At 35.9% G+C, this 13,375-nt stretch overlaps 4 protein-coding genes across 4 annotated transcripts; 3 read left to right on the forward strand and 1 right to left on the reverse strand.

Annotated features, from left to right (window-relative positions):
• The first annotated feature begins 1,476 nt into the window (after positions 1-1,476).
• Positions 1,477-2,565, forward strand: LOC149902948 (uncharacterized). The gene is made up of 2 exons (XM_090109159.1): positions 1,477-1,553; positions 1,899-2,565. The coding sequence occupies exons 1-2, from the start codon at positions 1,542-1,544 to the stop codon at positions 2,481-2,483; spliced, it is 597 nt and encodes a 198-aa protein (XP_089965285.1). The 5' UTR covers positions 1,477-1,541; the 3' UTR covers positions 2,484-2,565.
• A 3,434-nt stretch (positions 2,566-5,999) lies between these two features.
• Positions 6,000-6,870, forward strand: LOC149902949 (uncharacterized). Its single transcript, XM_090109158.1, has 2 exons — positions 6,000-6,029; positions 6,177-6,870. The coding sequence occupies exons 1-2, from the start codon at positions 6,018-6,020 to the stop codon at positions 6,771-6,773; spliced, it is 609 nt and encodes a 202-aa protein (XP_089965284.1). The 5' UTR covers positions 6,000-6,017; the 3' UTR covers positions 6,774-6,870.
• A 2,801-nt stretch (positions 6,871-9,671) lies between these two features.
• Positions 9,672-10,567, forward strand: LOC149902950 (uncharacterized). The gene is made up of 2 exons (XM_090109156.1): positions 9,672-9,702; positions 9,841-10,567. Exons 1-2 carry the CDS (start codon positions 9,691-9,693, stop codon positions 10,489-10,491), a joined length of 663 nt encoding a protein of 220 aa, XP_089965282.1. The 5' UTR covers positions 9,672-9,690; the 3' UTR covers positions 10,492-10,567.
• Positions 10,568-12,058: 1,491 nt separating this feature from the next.
• Positions 12,059-13,133, reverse strand: LOC149902951 (uncharacterized). The gene is made up of 2 exons (XM_090109155.1): positions 12,977-13,133; positions 12,059-12,894 (listed from the first exon to the last, which is right to left on the reverse strand). The coding sequence occupies exons 1-2, from the start codon at positions 12,986-12,988 to the stop codon at positions 12,184-12,186; spliced, it is 723 nt and encodes a 240-aa protein (XP_089965281.1). The 5' UTR covers positions 12,989-13,133; the 3' UTR covers positions 12,059-12,183.
• Between the last annotated feature and the right edge of the window lie 242 nt (positions 13,134-13,375).

Raw genomic sequence — 13,375 nt, forward strand, 5'->3', positions numbered from 1 at the left:
GTCTTATTGTTTCAATTTGAAACATACAAAAATATTGACTCAATAATGTTCACAAATGTATCTAGTTCATTGACTAACATTTTTTTTCATATCGATAAAGTCAATAACAATAACAAAATCAACAAAATAATTGAACTATTAGAACCCTAATATCAACTGATAACACTAATACAATTGTGTTTCAACGATGTAGCTTAATCTAGGATTACAGTTCAATAAAAGCACTATCTAGATCTCTAACGATATCTCTTAAAATCTTAAGCTTAAAATTGTTTTTCCTTACAACCAAATGAAACTTAAACCACGCTATAATATCATATCACCTTAATCAATTTAGTTTAAACAAAGTCACCGCAACATATGCAATGATATTTGCTTACAATGTACCTATTATGTTGCATACAATTCAGGGCACATACCAAATAAATTTATCTCGTATAAGGAAATTCTTGAACTTTCAAAATCTGGGCGTGTTTATGGGATACGTTAGGTAGCTATTGTCATTTATCTCGCAATATTTAATGTAGGTAAGGAACATTCGTATGTAATAAATGTGTATTATGTTATATAAACACTAAAGATAAATAAAGAGATAGGTGCATGGAACAATAATTATGAATAAGTATTATTCTTTATGAAAGGCTAATATTATAGAGCTTTTAAAATTTTATCAAGAAGCTTTATAAAATGCGTCTTTCTCTACGTATATGTACGTTTTAATTTGATATTGAATACTTACTAGGCGCTAACTGCATACAAATTTAAACTTATAACATTCACTAATAACATATTTTATAAGCACTTTTAAATACTCAATATAAATATTATTTATGAATCTATTACACCTTTTGCCAATTGGTTTCTTAAATGCTTGAATCTCACCAATTACAACCCATGTTTACCATTCAGGTAAATGAACACCAATAAAGTAATATCATTTCAATTAATTGACTCACTCTATTCATTGTGTTTTAAAACAAAGAGTTTATTATTCCTTTAATTGCTTTGTCGATTACATCAAAGGAGATTCATCATCCAGTCCACTGATTAAGAAAATTTATTTGAAATGAGTGCAAGGATTCTTGAGGATTTATAATACTTTTATGATTGATGAAATTTTAAAGAACTATAAACGATTTATGGCTCTATAAATTTAATAAAAAATCCGAAATTTAATATATTTTGGTATTATCTGAAAATATTAAACTTTTGAATGTTTAATATTAGATTTTAATCCAGAGTATTTTGTCTCATTACTAGCAGTTTTTTTGAGTTAAAATATAATTCCTATAAACCGTTTACCACTATATAAATCATAAAATAAATAAATTTAAGACATTCTATTCGAATAATTACATTTTATTAAGCACACATGTAACGTCCGCTTATAATTGCGAGAAGGCCAATAAAATTTCATACATAACCATGGTCAGGGTTGATGACGTATGCCTAACGCATGGGGATGTCTAACTTCAATACTATATAAGTGAACCACGCAACTTAGAATGTATCACTTGCAGTAGTGGATTTAATATAACAAAATGGCAGCTAAGGTACGGAGCACATTTTAATAGAAGCTCTAATATGATGTTAATTGTGACCAGTGACTAATAAGAAGCTTTTCTGTTTTTTTTTCTAAATAGTTTTACAATAGATTTTTTTTTGTTGAGCACAATTGAATTTTAATTTAATAAAATTATTTAATATTGTTTTTTATTTTATAAAAATATTAAATAAATAAAATTTCCCACTTGACTTTAAGAAAGTTTTCGTGGTCAATTAATACAAAATCATCGATATCAATTATAAGTTTAAAATAATGGTCTTAAGATTTTAAATAATGGTCGATTACTTAACAAATCATAGGGGAAATTTTTAATTGTGTATTTTTTTTACAGTTCATCGTCCTCCTTTGCGCAGTAGCGACAGCTCGCGCCGGTGGCCTGTACGGCGCCTCATACGCCGCTCCAGTAGCCGCGTACGCGTCGGCTCCTCTCTCGTACGCAGCATCCCCCGTGTACAAGAGCTACGCACCAGCTCTGTCCTACGCCGCCCCATCATTGGCGTACTCCGCGCCCGCGTACTCCACATACGCCGCCCCCGCTGTAGTTAAGACCGTCGCACCCGCAGTTTCCTCCGTGTCTTCTTACTCCTCCCACACCTCCCACGGATCTCCACTCATCGCTAAGTCATATGCCCCAGTCGCTTACTCCGCTGCTCCCGTTGCCGCGTACGCCCCATCCGTAGCGTACTCTTCACCTTTGTCTTACGCTGCCCACGCCGCTCCCGTCGCGACTTACGCTGCCCACGCTGCTCCCGTCGCCACTTACGCTGCCCATGCTGCTCCCGTCGCGACTTACGCTGCCCACGCCGCTCCCGTAGCCTACGCCGCTGGCCCAGTATACAAATCCGTCTCATACTCTGCTGCCCCAGCTGTATCTCACGTGTCATACAGCGGCCTGTCCCACAACTACGGCTGGTGATCAATTGAAACTGCACAAAATTAGTTCTTATAATGATTTTGGATATTTATTTTTTACTATGTAAAATAAATCGTAAAATCTACTTGCCACCGTTTTATTTCCGATTCTTACCAATAACTGTAAAATAGTAAAATAATCTGGTTACTATTTTTCAAAGCTCATAAATAAAATAACTTAAGGATAAATTTACACTATCTCACATAGTGTACTTGACATTTTCCACCGTTATGCAATTCATTTATAAGTATTAAATATTATCACGTAACCTTAAACTACTTTATAAGTTATAAGCAAAATTATACACCCTTTATGTTTTGTATGTATTTTAAGAAATTTCTACAACCAGTTGTAGGAAAAAGCTCTAATCTGAAATTAGGTCAGATCAAAAACCAACATTCGTTTATGATATTTAAATACTATTTCATATCGTAAATTTGACTATTATATTATAAAAATTAATTTACATATTTCCCTATTGAAAAATTGATCCAACTTGAATTGAGAAGATTCCTTACATTTTCATACTCTCATTAATATAAGGTTTATATTACGATGTAATATTATCACCGTTACGCTACTTGAGTAACGTTTTATGAGTGATGAATAAAACATTGATTTTAATGTAATAAGCTTTAAGGTCGTTTTGATGAATCATAGTAATTAAATGTTTATTTCACGATAGTAATCACAGTCTGCTCTGATTACTATCTCCGCTTTATAACATGAAAATAATGAGCGATGAAAATCTCAATGTCGATACGTTGGTAAAAATATATGCTATTCTCTAGAAAAAAGTTTTTAATATAAGTTTAATTATTTTAAAGTAAACATACCTATATGATAAATACTAGATGATAAATACAACTAGTTTTTATTATATGATAAATATCAATAATATTTTGAAAAACGTTGTACCTTCATACTTAGTTATTTCGTTTCTTTCTCCTAGACTAATAATTGCAAGAATACCGCAAAGCTCCTATTCATGACAAAAAGCATAATATTATTGTTACGTAGAAAATAAATATTCAAAGTTTTACGTAACTGCATCCTAATTTCTACATCAATTACGCTTTTAATTATTACTTCATGATTAAACTAAATACATTTATCAATTGAAATTTCGTTTCACAAAATCACACAAAATACATAAAAAGAGCCAGAAGTTTATAATATATTATTATTTCAACTTAAATGAAAAAAAAATCATTTATCTAATAGTTAAATTACCAAGTACCCACACTTTGATAAGATTACATAATAATATCTATGTGCATGTGATTACGATATTATGTGATTTTTACTTAATAATTTAATTTTGAGATTTATAGTAATTTAACAAAGAAATGATGTCAGTTACAATAATTGACAATGCCTCATTTATTTTTAATGTCACAAATGCATACTGTAGTAATTAAACCACCAAAGTAATGTTATATAAAACAATTAACAGCAATTGTGAAAGAAACGCAGTAATAAACATTATTGAGTTTATTTATACCAAATTCATGTCATCGTTTTTTATATGATACATAAAAATGTTATCCTTATCATGATCCTTACTTCCTTACTTAGCTACTAATCTTATATAAAAATGAATCGCAAAATGTGTTGCGCATAACTCGAGAACGGCTGAACCGATTTCGATAATTCTTTTTTTATTATATTCCTGGAAGTACGAGGATGGTTCTTATGTAGAGAAAACGTAAACATGTACCACGGGCGAAGCCGGGGCGGACCGCTAGTAATATTATAAATGCAAAAGTGTTTGTTTATCTTTGTTTCACGTTGCAATATAGCGATTTTGTGGTTTTATTTTGTCTATAGAATTGAATCCAGAGTGTGATAGAGACTACTTTTCACAGCGATAAAACAATAATTCCCATGGGAATACTCCTTGATTTTATTTACAACTAGCGGTCCGCCCCGGCTTCGCCCGTGGTACATATTTACGTTTTCTCTACATAAAAACCATCCTCGTACTTCAAGGAATATAATAAAAAAAGAATTATCGAAATCGGTTCAGCCGTTCTCGAGTTATGCGCTTACCAACACATTTTGCGATTCATTTTTATATATAAGAGAAGATTCCAACTTTATTACATAAACTAATTAATAAGAAAGCCTAACCACCTTGACCGCCTTAGTGTGCTAAGCTTGAGACAACTTATTCCTTGCATGGATCCTGGTGGTGTTATAAAAAATCAAAATCAAGATACTCAAGACCTATCTAGTCAGCAACGTGTGTTTATACCGTTACCAAGAAGAGATTTTTGTTCTAGTACCTATTACGTTTGAATATTATATTTAAAGCAAATAATTGAGATTCCTAGAACTCAGGATGTAACTAATATTATAAATAATTATCTCACAATTGTATTGTTGCAAAAGTATCAAAGTAACTTTTATATAATTTTACTGAAATCAACCCTGTACTGTGTAACCTCGATCCTGACTCATTCCGCGATGAGCAATACTTTATTACCACGTAATAAAGATTTCAAACGAAATTTTACTAACAAATTGCACTAATATATAAGATAATTTTGCTAAAACTAAACCATTTCAGCTAGCCTTGTTAGCTCTTACGACATAGGCTGTATTTTGACTGCAATGTTATTAAACCTGTGACATTATTATTTATGTGTTTTATATTTCAACACATTCTACATGTGTAGAATTCCTAAGGAACGTTATTTGCATCGTTTATGTCTCGTTATCATAAGTACCTTTATCAACCATTAATTTTTCCATTAAATAGGTAAGTATTGGGATAATGTATGCACATTATTTTGTATTGATTTTCTCCTTATTTTTTTTATTATAGAGTGCTTAAAAATATTTCGTAGCCATTTTTTATTATTTTATTTGTAAAGACACTACTGTATATTTAAATTGATTGCACAGATTTCAAAAATATATTAGGTATTTGTTATTTCTCGGCTTATCTTTAAAATTAATAATATAGTAAGCATCACCGGAAGCTTATTTCCTAATGCTAAATTACCATACTAGTTGTGTCATGCTGGTTGTCCTTAGTATTAAGGATCATGTTGCATTATGCATAAAATCTGCTTGTTTTTAATTTTGGCATCATTGCTGCCAAAATTAAAAGTCAGGTAAGAATGGGTGAAAATATTTTTAGAAAAATACGCTTATTGTGATAAAAACGATATACTTTTTAAGAAAAAGATACAAATAGATATTATATTGTATTCGTATAGAGGTACAAACTTACGTTGTGTGGTGAATTATTACTATATCACTGAAAACTAATTAAAACCTAGAGCAAAAACTTCCTTATCTATATTTGGAACTCCATATCTAAATATTCATGTTCACTGTTCCTTTATTACTTAAACTTAACAAAGAAGATTTATCACTATAATGGGCGGAGTACAACCTTGGCATTGAAACTGTATCTCGCGGCGATGTTCGTGAAACACATTGCGGCTACCAGTTTTGTTGGGCCATATATAAGCATCAGCTACCGATCAAAAAAACATTCGAACTTCGAGATCGGAACAATCAAACATGTACTCCAAGGTATTATAATTATGTTGCAATTTTGCAGCCTGTATACTTATCCTGTAAAGATTATTACTTTTTCAATAGATCAATTCAGTTTTCATTTTTATAATATTTTATTAATTTAACGTAAGAGATGTTATGTAACAAATTAATCTTTTTTAGGTCATAATCTTCCTGTGCGCTGCGGGCATCGCCTCCGCCGGCAACCTGCTGCACGCCGCTCCACTCGCCTACAGCGCGCCCGTCTCCTCCGTCTCCTACTCGTCCCACGGTAGCCCGGTTGCCACATACGCCGCTGCCCCCGTCGCAACTTACGCCGCTGGCCCAGTCCTCGCCAAAACCGTGGCTTACTCCAGCCCTGTCGTGACTAAGACTTACGCCGCACCCGCCGTAGCATCTTACGCCGCACCTGCATACTCCGCGTACCACGCTGTCCCAGCCTACTCCACCTACCACACCGCTCCCGTCGCCACCATCACCAAGTCCGTGGCTCCCGCCGTCTCCTACTCCTCCGTGTCGAGCTCCAAGACTGTGTCATCTCCCGTTGTCGCGCACTACGCTCATGCCGCGCCCGCTGTGTACGCCGCCGCCGCTCCCGCCGTAGCTTACCACACCTCTCCTGTAGCGACTTACCACTCCGGCCCCGCTGTAGCACATTACGCCGCGGCTCCCGTGGTCAAGTCCGCCATCACTTACTCCGCCGCCCCCGCCGTCTCTCACGTCTCCTACTCCGGATTGGGCGCCAGCTACGGATGGTAATCAACCAAAGATGCATAGAGAAGTCATGTATATAATATAATATAATAATATTAAATTATTAATGTTGTTTTACAAAAATAAAACAATATAAAAATTACTCTATCTTTCATTTAAATATTTTCATTAACAAACAACAACAGAAAAGAGACCCATTAAATCCCAAATTTCTTGAAAAAAATCATATTTTCTCCTAGGTGCAACTAACTAAAATCTTCGAATATAATGGATAGTTGAGAGTTGTGTGAAATAGCTACCTATTTTAAGAAATCAACAACATCCGAGATTTTATAAAAAAAAAACTTTAATTTCTTATGAAACCAAAACTTTTAAGTAGGTATAATAATATTTTAAGTACAATTCGTTTCAGTAGAAGTCATTACCAACCGACTTGAGAACCTATTATTATGAACTAGCGACCCGCCCCGGCTTCGCACGGGTGCAATGCTGATACTAAATACACTACAGAAAAACTTTTAACGTTGTTTAAAAAAACATAGCGGCCCGGCCGGCCGGTACCGCTGCAAACGGTACGTCCCGCAATTTTTAAATCTGTAATATCTTCGAAAATATTCACTTAAATCATACGGTGTAAAGGGCCATATAGATCTATATTAAATGAACAATGTATTCAAGGTATTTAATTGGTTATGGATTAATGCCGTATTGGTTTAAATCGCTTCGAAAATTAGCCATTATTTGACGTAAAAAGTAAATGACAAAAAAAAGTTATTGTGGGTAATCCATAAGAGATAGACATATGCCATCGCGGACTTTTCTGTAGACCTTTTCAATGTGTACAATACTTAGTACATTATTTTGATAAAACTCGTAGGGTTCAGCCTGCGTTTGCAATGTAAGCGGAAAAAATGTAATTATTTACGACATCACATTAGAAACCTCAAAAATAACAGTACTTCTCCACTATTTAATGGATGTTATTATACATATAAACCTTCCTCTTGAATCACTCTATCTATTAAAAAAAACCGCATCAAAATCCGTTGTGTAGTTTCAAAGATTTAAGCGTACAAAGGGACATAGGGACATAGGGAAATAGGGACAGAGAATGCGACTTTGTTTTATACTATGTAGTGATTACTCACACCTTATAATATTTTTATTTTTTAACATATAATTCAAATATTTAGGCCCTTGCTTATCTGAGAATATATTGAAAAGAATAACATTATTACTCTAGAGACGCCAAGAAAATTAGGAAGAATGTACTGAATAGACGAAACAGGGCTTTTTCACGTCTTTAAATAATATGGACACTGACTAAAATATACCTAGACATGCTTATAAAAATAAGTATAATACCACAGCTACATAAGTTGCCAACCTTTTAACAACGACCTGATTGATCCTAGTTAGATCAATCTGCGATCTCTTAAACTGCCTAATCGACGAATTGTTAATACTTTTCAGTTTAATTACAATCCAAGTTAGTTGGCATTAAGAAAATACATTTATTGTACTAGGCACAGTCATTTTAACCAGTTAGTAATATGCAGTGAAATTAAAGATAATATGAACTCCTTTTTTATGTTTCTATGTGCATCCAGCGGTAGCACCGGTAGTCATTTGTCTAGCGAATAAGATACATGTGAACTCGTGACTCCCTGAAGGTATCTGTTACTATAAAGTTTTAAATGCCATTAGGATAACCTATAAGATATCTAGTATTCGTAAATATTTAACACGACACTGTGATTTAATCGTGTGAATAGGATTATGACAGCATTAGGTTCATGAAACAATGTTTTAAATTATAAGCAGTTCACAAATTTGCGACAGTGTTCGATTTCAGGAGATAGGTTTAATAAATAATCCTAAAGGAAAGATTAGTAAATATGTTGAACTACGTTTCTGTGATCTGTGGTTGTTACGCTGTAAACCTATAGGGCCTACGGCGTCTACAAATCATAGTGAGAAACGGCTTTGTAGATTATACAAGTTGCACAAAAATTATGAAAAATAAAATTGTCTGATATTGAAAATAGCTGAAGGAAGTTGAGGTCTAGTTCAGAATTATAATAATACATAAAGGGAGAAGAGAAGAAATAGAAAGAGAGGGATATTGTTCATCTTAAAATTAATGCAATTACATGATACGGACATCAGTTAAAACCTTGCTACATATTATTATGTAAACAAATATTATGCTGTAATCATTTTAACTTAATCACAAGTCACAACTATTGTAGTTTTTATACTAGGGTTGTAAACTATGACTTGTAATTACATAATATAAGACATAGATTTCATCCTAGTTTTAACTTTATAACTAGATTTAAAACAATCTACAAAAAATTAAAAACCACCTCGCTCTTTTAAAACTTATTGTCTGTATTCGTATCGCTTTAAATATAAAAAAAAACCTTTAAAATGCAAGTTCTTTTTGTTAACAGTTACAAGCGTTAAGAATATTTCTCAATTGTTAATTTCTTCATGACTAACAACTTGCCAATATAATAAATAGTCTCTACATATAAGAACTTTTGTTACTGCATTTTGTGATTTAGTCGAATCGAAAATTATCTGAGAACATGAGAATGATCCTTTCACGAAGATACTATCTTTATTTATATATTATTATTATTTTTATATTTTATAAATAACACATTTTGGCCGTACAGAAGAAAAATTTGAAATTCAGTGTTACTTATCAATTTAAATGTAACAACCTTATTAATTAGTTATGTATTACAAACTTTATTGCTATTAATTAATACGAGCAAATATCATGGCTGAATTATTTAACTTGACTTTTAGGCGGTGATCCGCCTTGACATTGACGACGCTGGCGGCGATGAGCGCGAGCCGTGAATGGTGGTAGTTGTTCAGACTTACACTTATAAAAGCACACGCGATCGCTTCCGAAAGTATTCCATTGACAACAGCGGATCAATTAAACATGTACACCAAGGTGTGTTCCTCATATCTTTATTCATAGATTATAGTTTTATAATATATCTACAAAATAATTTTATGAAACAATTATCGTCGCTTTAATTTTAGTATGATGTGTATTCACCATGAAATTAGAACTTATTATTTCTTTCAGGTCTTAATCTTCCTGTGCGCCGCGGGCATCGCCTCCGCCGGCAACCTGCTGCACGCCGCTCCACTCGCCTACAGCGCGCCCGTCTCGTCCGTCTCCTACACGTCCCACGCTGCCCCGGTCGCCGCGTACGCTGCTGCCCCCGTCGCAGCTTACGCCGCTGGCCCAGTGCTCGCCAAGACAGTGGCTTACTCCAGCCCTGTCGTGACTAAGACTTACGCCGCACCCGCCGTAGCATCTTACGCCGCACCCGCGTACTCCGCGTACCACGCTGTCCCAGCTTACTCCACCTACCACACCGCTCCCGTCGCCACCATCACCAAGTCCGTAGCTCCCGCCGTCTCCTACTCCTCCGTGTCGAGCTCCAAGACTGTGTCATCTCCCGTTGTCGCGCACTACGCTCACGCCGCGCCCGCTGTGTACGCCGCCGCCGCTCCCGCTGTGTACGCCGCCTCTGCTCCCGCCGTGGCCAGCTACGCTGCCGCTCCCGTCGTCGCTAAGACGATCGCTGCCCCTGGTATCGCCACTTACCACTCCGCCCCTGCCGTAGCTTACGCCGCCGCTCCAGTTGTCAAGTCTGCCATCACTTACTCTGCGGCTCCAGCTGTTTCCCACGTCTCCTACTCCGGTGTGGGCGTTAACTACGGATGGTAATCGACCAAAGATATAACGACCTACAATAAATTATTAAAATGATAAATACAAAAATAAATTATTTAAATTAAATATATGTACATATATTTTTTTTGTTTCAAAACTATCGCCGTAATAGACGCTAAGTATAGAGAGCTCATTTCAAATTAAACTTAAATTTGTTTTAAGGAGTTCACTCCGATTTTAATCAGTGAGTTATACTGTAATAGATAATATTTTTATGAAAAACCACTAAATACTTCGTCGGTCTTTATTCAAATAATTCATCACACTGGTCGAGACTCGAGACCATTCCTTCAAAAATACTAGGTATTAATGTGAATGGGTCATTAAATAGTTGCAATGTATTGTATATCCTTATTAATTCAAACCATTTTAGGCACACCATGCGGCATGCCATTCATAAACATTATAGTTATTTTATATGTAACAGATTATAACATGTAGCATCATCATAAGACCATATTCCCACTTCTGGGACACGAGCCTCATCACATGCTATAATCCACCACGCTGGCCAAGTGCAGGTTTGCAGATGACATATGTCGTGGATCTTTTGATTCTTCGACATGTCGGTTTCATTACAATGTTTTCCTTCACCTATCAAGCAGTTGTAATGTTAACAAGAAGGGCAGAGAAATTGAAAATTCAATTTATTTCCTGTAGGCTCATCTGTTCTCGAACCCCCGAGTTTTTCTATTCTTCCCTCAATTTATAACACCATTTAAACTCATTAATTTTGAAAAAAATAATTTTGGTATGATCTGTGAAACTCGGTAATGTGTTGATACTGAAATTATATCATATTTATTTTATAGTAGGTAGGGAAACTTGTTTGTTTGCATACGCCTGCAACTTTATGAAAGCAATTAATGGCTCAGTGGTTTTATTTCGATAAATAATTAATCGAAATTATTAATTATTATCGATGCTTATCGAAAACACTGAATTAACTGGTAGACTTCTGGCGCCTTATCTCACTTTGTAAAAAATATGATAAAGAGCACTTCAATTTTCCTTAACATTTATAAAACTGTTTCTAGTTTCCTTAGTCGCTATACACAATATTATAGATATAAGAGTGTGTGTAAAAGTTAAAACAACAATGGATTCGTCGTCATTTGTAGTCTTTTGTTAAGCCAGATCTGTCGGTGCCAAGAGTTTTATTTTCCGCAATTCTGCTTTATTACAAGTTTGCTTTTTATTTTTAGATTCGCCGGGAAGGCGTCAGTTTTGTATAGTATTGTTTCTATCAAAGTTATATTTCTATGACCTAAGTAGGTACCCCATTGCTATACCTATAGATAAAACCAAAAAGATGTATAATATACATAGTTAAACATAACAAACCTATAGTGATAGTTAAAACCTAAGTTACTACATTAGATACTTGTGCAATAGATATGCATAGTGACATTTACTTCATTAATAGCAATGCAAATCGTTTCATAAAAAAAAAATTATAACTTATAGTAAACAATGCTGTACAAAAGTGACTGATGACTTTTGCATGTGAACTAATCTATACGTATGTTGATATAGGTAAAGGAACAAGAAAAAAGTGTGCTTTAATTTCAACTTCGCTTTATTAATAATTTTTTTCTCATTATTATTACAATTACAGTCAATAGTTCTTTATATTACGTTCTAATGATTAGATAGTTATGTACAGAAATAAAATGCTTTGGTTGTTTACCAGCCGTGGCCACCGTAGGCTCCACCGTAGGAGATAGCCGGAGCTGCGTATGAAGCGTAGGCGGGCGCTGCGGCTGCGTAAGTGGCGTAAGCGGGAGCCGCGGCGTAAGTGGCCACGGGGGCAGCGTGGGTCGCCACGGAAGCGTAAGATACGGATGGGGCGACGCGGGCTACGGGAGCGGCATACGCGGCATAGGCGGGAGCAGCGTATGTCCTAGCTACAACGGGTGCGGCGGCGTAAGTCCTGGTGATGACGGGGGCGGCAGCTGCATAAGTCCTGGCGTACACGGGAGCGGCGGCAGCATAAGTTCTGACCACGGGAGCGGCGTACGCTCTTACGGGAGCGGCTACAGCCACGGGGGACGTGTGGGTCGACACTGATTGGTAAGAAACACTAGCGGGCGCGGCGTAAGTGGACACAGCTGGGGCGGCGTAAGACACGGCTGGCGCGGCGTAAGTTCTGGCGTATGTCGCTACTGGGGCAGCAGCGTAAGTGGCAACTGGAGCGGCAGCGTAAGTGGCCACTGGGGCAGCGGCGTATGTGGCAACGGGAGCAGCGGCATAGGTGGCGACTGGTCCACCGTGGGATGTGGTCGTCTGTGTGGTGTACGATACGGATGTGGCTGGAGCGCTGTAAGCGACGGCGGGGGCTCCGTGCAATAAGTTGCCAGCGGACGCGATGCCCACGGCGCAAAGGAAAGTTATCACCTGAAAACATTAGACAAGAGGTTAGAAATTTGACAAGCCACGGTCAAAAAAAAACATATTCAAGTATTCTGTGTAATAATACCTTAGTATACATGTTAGGGTTGAGTTAATGTTACTTAGTGACTTCAAAAGCACATGCATTCACTTATATACTACTGTGAACAAACTGGTACCCAATCCTAAGATAAGTTTTGTGCAATATGTGGTGCAACTTTTGATATCGAAAAATAATAGTTCGCGACATGCAATAAGGATTACTTTGGTAAGAAAATAGTATCAATTCTCTAATAAAATCCTGTACCTACATACAACTGTAACAATGTCAGGGCAAAGCTACACCCAGTCTCCTATTAATATGTGTACTAGATACTACTTTATCGAAATAACGCTTATAATCGTTGGCTACGACACAATCATTTGAATTACAAATAATATGCGTTCCCTTTTTGTGTCTAAATTGTATTTAGCTTGTTAGAAGTTA

The sequence above is a fragment of the Colias eurytheme genome, chromosome 14 (assembly GCF_061535395.1).
Source record: "Colias eurytheme isolate Ceu_HAF_F1 chromosome 14, ilColEury1 Martin Lab GWU primary, whole genome shotgun sequence".
In the NCBI taxonomy this organism is placed as follows: Eukaryota; Metazoa; Arthropoda; class Insecta; order Lepidoptera; family Pieridae; genus Colias; species Colias eurytheme.